Consider the following 7,579-nt stretch of genomic DNA (forward strand, 5'->3'; position numbering starts at 1 on the left):
TCACCTGAGAGTTCCCTTTATCAATGAAATCATAGGTCCAGTCCCTGTACCTATGAGCCAAACACTGTGGTAATGATCATTTGCATTCAAATGAATGAATCTCTCATGGTATATTTTCAGGCACCAGAGAGAAGTTGGTGGTAGAGATTATTTTGTTATTCAGTAGGGATCTTCCCAAAAAACACTCTTGAAATCCCACCAGTCCGCATAGTGATCATGTTTTTTCTAACCAAAAATTGGGAGACATGGTTAAAAAAGGATATTATTTTTACAAAATCTCATTAAAATATACACTCTACTCTTGAAATTGGAATTGTTTCCAGTTGGGCTGTAGGATCCCTATATCTACAGATTCTTTGTTAGACACTGCCATACCAAGTATATAGCAGAGGGCCTGATTCCTGGTACTGTCACTTAGTAATTGTGGCATCTTAAGCAAATCATTTTACTTCTCTAGGCCTCAGTTTCCTTATCTAAAAAATGGACAAGGGGGGAACTAGGTTCTCTTTAAGATCCCTTCCAAATTTAAATTCCATGACCCTGGCTCTCTCCCTGTAATCTGTAATATAAAATCCCAAGCTTTGGTTTATAAGGAATGGGTTCACTTTGGGGCTCTTCTCAAAAATCTGTATCTCTTTGACTCATTCTCACTCCCACCTCCCACCTCTGAATTTTCCCTGGGAGTCTCAGAATATTGCTTTTTGTCTAGGTTCTATAGATGTGGGTAAAAGATCCCTCAATTCGTAGATAAGAATTCTGTTCACAATATATTTCAGATAGGTATCAGCCTTTTGGGCAAGTAGGTAGCACAGTGAGTGCTGTGCCCTGGAGTACTGGCCCTGGAGTCAGGAAGACCTGAGTTCAATTCTGGCCTCAGACACTTACTAGCTGTGTGACCCTGGGCAAGTTACTTAATCCTGTTTGCCTCAATTTCCTCATCAGTAAAATGAGCTGGAAAAGGAAATGGGTAAACCACTCCAGTATATATTTCAGATGGGTTATCAGCCTTTATCTCACTTCACAGAAAGAAGGAAAAAAACAAGATAAAGGACCCACCATAACCCACTCATAATTTTAAAAAAAACATTATTTTTTCCTCTCATGTGAGTCTTGCTATAATCTAGGGACCTATATAGTACTCCTTGTGATTTCAAGAGAAAGTATTTGGCATCTGTTTGAAGTCAAACTCTTATTCATTGAAACTGTGCAGTCCAGTAACTTACAGTGGTACTGAAGTTTCCATAGTTCCATTTCTTTTCCCTTAGGAAAGTGGATCCAAGACCCCTGAGTTAGCCAATATATTTCCTCCTGTTCTTTGTAGGATGCTCTTTCCAGAATCACTTCCATTACACTGCAGTACTCCAACTCTCTTCTGGCCGTGTATTTTTTCCCTCTGTGGCTGTCATCTCTGGGGCTACGAGGTTCTTACATTTTGTCTCCATGACTAGATCCAAGAACTCTTGCCATTCCACCGGTAGCCCCAGGTACCACATCTCCATGGCTGATATTTCTGTCTTAACTCTGCCCCTTTGCCCCCACCACCCAGGGACCAAAGTCCACTCTTAGATCTCTGATCTATATTAATTCTTGCTGAATCTCTCAGACTGACTATAGGAGATCTGTCTGCTCCCTTTTATAGACTCAAATCTACAGTAGCCTAACCAAGTTAGATCATTCCAGGAGCTAGCACTTCATCTGTTATCCTCAATGGGGCTGAATGGGTCAACAAGTACGCAGGATAATTTTATTCCCGCTTGCCACCAAGGCTAAGAGATCAATATTTCCATTCATCAATGAAGATGTTTTATCTATCTAGGAGAAATGATCAAAGTCCAAAACAAAGACCTCATCCTTTAACCTCATCAAACTGGTCAGGTTTTCTGGTCACAGTCTATGACTAAACTGCCGTAACCTGCAATAGGATGTCTTCCACTTGTGTAAAGGTATTTTGCCCTTGAAAAAATTTTCATTAAAAATATACACATATATTATTATTACAATTTTTAACTTTCATTTTTTAAAAATTGTGAGTTCCAAATTTTCTTTCTTTCTCCCTTCTTCCTCTCCTCCCTCACTGAGAAGGCAAGCATTTAATATAGGTTATACATGTAAAACATATTTCCATATTAGTCATATTGTGAAAGAAAACACAGACCAAAAAATAAACCTCAAAAAAAATAAAGAAAGCAAAAAAAAAATTAGGCATCTATCTGTATCCAGACTCTGTCAGTTCTTTTTCTGGAGGTGGATAGTATTTTTCATCCTAAGTCCTTTGGAACTGTCTTGGATCATTGTGTTGCTGAGAATAAATAAGTCATTCACAGTTGATCATCATACAGTATTGCTGCTACTGTGGCCAATGTTGTCCTGGTTTTGCCCACTTCACTTTGCATCAATTCATGTAAGTCTTTTCAGGTTTTCCTGACAGCATCCTGCTCATCATTTTTTTTTACCTTTTTAATAAACACAACTAGGACTTGGCAGAGCTAACACACTAAATCATAGAGAAATACAATTAAAAAAAATATATGCACAACCTAAAAGGTAATTTGAAATTTTCATTTGAAAGCTAAAGCTTAATGCTATTAATTCACAAATATAGTAATTTAAATACCCAATCCTAGTTGTTATCTAAAACACACATTGCAAACATACAAATACCTATTCTCTCCACTGGTCAACTCCCATTCGTATCAATGGGTATTATGGTTTGGTTTGGGGAGAATAGAGTCCCCTTAGACTGCAAGTCAGCAGGTGTTTCTTTACAGTTAACTTTAGCAAAATTCATACAAAATAGTAATTAACAATGATCTTCTCTACTTGTTAACTAACAAGGAAACACCTTCAAAACCGCATTTCATTAAAGTTTCTGTACTAAAATGTAGAAAAACTGAACTACACAAATATTGAAAAGTTAAAAATTCCTTAATTTTTTATTCCTGGTACCACTACCACAATTTACAGGGCAATATACCTGATGTAATGAAAAGACAAAGCTACAACAGATAAAAGACCTCAGGAATGTACATCTAATTGACACTACATTGCATTAATCAATAGCTGCACTTTTTGCAAACTGTGGCTATGACAGTCCTGAACAAGAAGGGTTTCCTGTTTAAGCTGCAGTAACTTTTCTGACTATGGATCATCGTTCCTTCTGTGGCAGATTTTTACAGTTCCTCTAATGCATTTGGGACGACTGTCTCAAAGTAACCTGCAGCTTTCCTGACAACTCCTCGCTCTCTCTCCTGCTAAGAACTGTAGCCCTCTTCTGTTGAGTTTTTAGAACCTTCTGCTATCATATCCACCACTTCCACCACCAGATCCATAACCACCACCATAAGGACTGCCTGAGCTCCTTCCACCAAAACTGCCTCCTTTCATGGGTCCATAATTTGATTGCTGCTGCCCACTATAATTTCCAAAATCATTATAGTTTCCACTGCCACCATAGTTACCACCACCAAAATTTCCTTCTTCATTGTAACCATCATATCCTCCACCACCACCATATCCACCACCTTGGTTTCCATATCCAGGTCCTCCACCACCACCATAACCCCCTCTACTACTGTAGCCAGGACCACCTCCATAGTTGCCACCATCACCACCAAATCCATTATATCCACCATCTCCACCTCCATAACTGCCTCTGCTGCCACCACCACCACCACCACCATATCCACCTCTTCCACCAAAGTTTCCTCCACGGCCAAAGTTTCCTCCACCACCTCCAAAGTTTCCTCCTCGACCCATAAAATTGCCTCAGCCACCTCCACGACCTCTTTGTGAGCCAGCAGATTGCATCTCTTGCTTCGAAAGGGTCTTTTTCACTTCACAGTTATGCCCATTAATAGTGTGATATTTCTGAACAACAATTTTGTCAACTGTATCATGATCATCAAAAGTTACAAAAGCAAATCCTCTCTTCTTTCCACTCTGTCGATCTTCCATAACTTCTATAGTTTCGATCTTGCCATACTTTTCAAAGTAGTCTCTTAAATTATATTCTTCTGTATCTTCTTTAATACCTCCAACAAAAATTTTCTTCACGGTTAGATGTACACCAGGTTTTACAGAATCGTCTCTAGAAACAGCTCTCTTGGGTTCCACTACACCCCCATCAACCTTATGTGGCCGAGCACACATTGCTGCATCTACCTCTTCTACACAAGAACAAGTCACGAAGCCAAAGCCTCTGGAACGTTTTGTTTGGGGATCTCTCATCACCACACAATCTGTGAGAGTGCCCCATTTTTCAAAGTGTTCTCTTAAACTATCATCCGTAGTTTCAAAGCTCAAGCCACCAATAAACAGTTTTCTCAACTGCTCTGGTTCCTTTGGATCATGACCCTCCTTCCCCCTGCAGCGGCGACAGCGGCCGGAGTCGGGCTGGGGGCGGCCGGGCGGCTGTTTTACCTCCATTTTGAGACCAGACTCGCCGCCTCCAACTCAAGTTCCTGCTCATCAATTTTATTGCACAATAGTATTCCATCACAATCTTATACCACAGCCATTCCCCAGTTGATGGACATCTCCTCAGTTTCCAATTCTTTGCCACCACAAAGAGAGCAGCTATAAATATTTTTGTACATATAGGTCCTTTTCCTTTTTGTTTTTTATCTCTTTGGGATACAGACCTAGTGGTGGTATTGCTGGGTCAAAGGGCACTAATGGTTTTATAGCCCTTTTGGACATAGTTCCAAATTGTTTTCCAAAATGGTTGAATCAGTTCATAACTCCACCAACAGTGTATTAGTGTCTCAATTTTCCCACATCTCTCCCAACATTTGTCATTTTCCTTTTCTGTCTGTAACAACAATGTGGCTAGCAGCTGCTGTAGGAGTGTGAGACCAAATAAGACCAGTAACAAGAGCTGCCAGCACAGGTTCTTTGATCTGCTTTTCTAAGGAAAGCTACTTTAAGGGGTTAACAATCTCACTTTAATCAAATATACATATATCATTCACTTAGTTCAGGGGGAAAAGCCAGCACTCTGAACTCCAGAGGAAATACAAATAGAAATTACAAACAGAAAATATCAACAGATCAAATAACAATATTCAACAGACAGGCTTTGCCTGATCAAGATATCACATACATAGTTACCAAAAAGAGAAGTACCAACATTTGAGTTTTCTTCAAGGGGGGGTGGGGCTCTAGCAGCTACCCAGAGTCTCCACACCAACACTCTTCCAGCGAGTGAGAGCCCCAGACAAAATGCTAACTTCTGAGTTTATCTACCCTTTTTAAGGCCTGAAGGGTTCACACCTAATCAGCAAAAGGGTGTGAGCCTGGGGCTTTACACCTAGCTAGTAAAAGAGTATTTGCACCTAGCAAGGCTTAATCAAAGGCACTTGATTACTTTAGCATTCTAAAAGAGAAAACAGTAAAAAAAAAAAAAAAAAAAAAGTCCCACCCTAATTACTGATACAGTGTCATATTAGCCAATCTGATAGCTGTGAAGTGGTACCTCAGAGTTGTTTTGATTTGCATTTCTTTAATCAACAGTAATTTAGACCATTTTTAATATGACTATAAATAGCTTCAATTACTTCATCTGAAAACTACATCCTTTCACATCCTTTGACCATTTATCTATTGGAAAATACCCTTGCATAAACTTAAGAAGTTAGAATGTTCTCAGGGTCCCCCCTGCAGGCATATAACACCTTAAAGGTGTTAAAGAGGGAAGATGCTAGAGCACCAGGAAACAATTCTTGTTTCACTTTTGGCAATTTTTTACTCCATGACCTTTAGCAGTTTATTGTCTATTTCAAAGAGGCAGCTAGGTGTTGCAGTGGAGTCAGGAAGATGTGAGTTCAAATTCAGATTCAGACTTACTAGCCATGCAAGTAATCTGGGCAGTCACTTAACCTCTATCTCAGTTTCTTCACCTATAAAATGGGGATTATAATAGCACCTGCCTTCCTAGGTTATTATGAGGATCAAATGAGGTGATATTTATAAAGTGCCTGGCACAAGGTAGGCACTTAATAAATTATTGTTTTCTCCCTTTAAAGTCTGTACATCTAAAATTGAAGAATTAAGTTATTCAGTGAATTCTGCCAAAATAGGCCCCAATCTGGATGGTGTTCTAATATTTTAAAATTTTTTTCTTGTAATTGCCCAATTAATAATGGATTATATACTTGTCCAATGTTTCTTTATGTATTCATGCAAGAATGAAAGTCATTTTACAGTAACAAATTTTCTGAATTTTTAGATGGTTGAATTAGATAATAGTTTAAATGTAATTTGAGCATCCTGAGATGTCTATGTAGTGAGTGTGGAAAGGGAAGTTTCTGTAGTGCATTCAGCTCCTCTTTGGGACCCAGGATCTCCCAACCATTCAAACTCACCAGACTGTCTCCAAGACCTGATACATCCATTTCAGTATTGCTATTTTGTCACCTTTGCTTGGGGTAAGGAAACACAAAACAGAAAAGGCAGATGGGGGCCCCAGGGCCCAGCCGTTTCTCTTGCTGCCAAATGGGAGGGAGTAGAGAAAGCCATTTTCCTCTAACCCCTCACAAGAAGTCCCATGATGATTCCAGGAGAGCTGGAGAGTTACAGAGGGTAGAATCATTCCCTTTTTTAAGGACCACTGAATGAGCCACTTCTCCTGGCTTAGTGACCAATACTATCTGCTGTAGCTTGGATGTACTCCCTACAAGACGGGTAACCAAGAGTTTGCTGTGTAATTCCCAAAGTTCCAAGTTTTTAAGATGAAGAAACCTCATGTTCCTCTAGAAGTGGCTAGGCCAACTTATCCCACCCTCCATGGGATGTCCCCTCTAAGCCCATCCATATGCATGTTCCATTATAGGTGCTGTATAAGTACAAAATACATTAACTATACTGTGCAATGTTATGCTTAATATGATCTTCTAGTTATATTATTCAAGAGCTAGCTAATGTTGATGGTATGAAAAATATGGGGAATTAACACGTGATTGAAAGCACCTTGGTGCACAGGGAATTGCAAATAAGGAATCATATAATGAGAATGTTTATGATGATTTATTTATATAAAGGAAAGATTCACTTCCTCACTTCAGTTGCCATCTCCAGGCCCAAAATATAATCACAAGGTGTTAATGAGGTGTTAAACTAACTGTAAAAGGCCCTTCTACTCCCTGATCCTTTGTGAAGAGCAAATGCCTTTCTGATCAAGAAGTGAATTAGCTGAGCAAATGAATTGGCCCAGCTCTTTGAAAGCTGTCTGTGGCTAAGTCTTGAATGAATTTCAGGAGTTTGGGAATGGAACAAGTTGGGAGGAGGGTTGGGAGTGGGATAGGATGCAATGTAACTTCTGGAGGGAGCTACTGGACCATTTGGAGACAGTGCATTCATTAGGGAGTGGAGACCCTCTGAACAGACAGAAATACAGAGGACAGTTATCCAGGGGAGGAAACTGCTTCTCTTTAGGGACTGTCTCTCCTGCTTAGTAGTATGAAATTAGGTTCAACAAATATTTATTGAGTGTCTACATACTCAAGAGGCAGTGTGACCTAATGGATATAGTATTTAGGTTTGGAATTAGGGAGACCTGGGTTCAAGTGTTGCCTCAGACACT

General features: G+C 39.6%; 1 protein-coding gene across 1 annotated transcript; it reads right to left on the bottom strand.

The window, feature by feature from the left end:
* Positions 1-2,442: 2,442 nt before the first annotated feature.
* On the bottom strand, positions 2,443-4,437 carry LOC118834320 (heterogeneous nuclear ribonucleoprotein A3-like). Its single transcript, XM_036742067.1, is given in 1 exon segment — positions 2,443-4,437. A coding segment is annotated over 1 exon segment (1,143 nt). The 5' UTR covers positions 4,426-4,437; the 3' UTR covers positions 2,443-3,282.
* Between the last annotated feature and the right edge of the window lie 3,142 nt (positions 4,438-7,579).

Source organism: Trichosurus vulpecula, chromosome 1 (genome assembly GCF_011100635.1).
Source record: "Trichosurus vulpecula isolate mTriVul1 chromosome 1, mTriVul1.pri, whole genome shotgun sequence".
In the NCBI taxonomy this organism is placed as follows: domain Eukaryota; kingdom Metazoa; phylum Chordata; class Mammalia; order Diprotodontia; family Phalangeridae; genus Trichosurus; species Trichosurus vulpecula.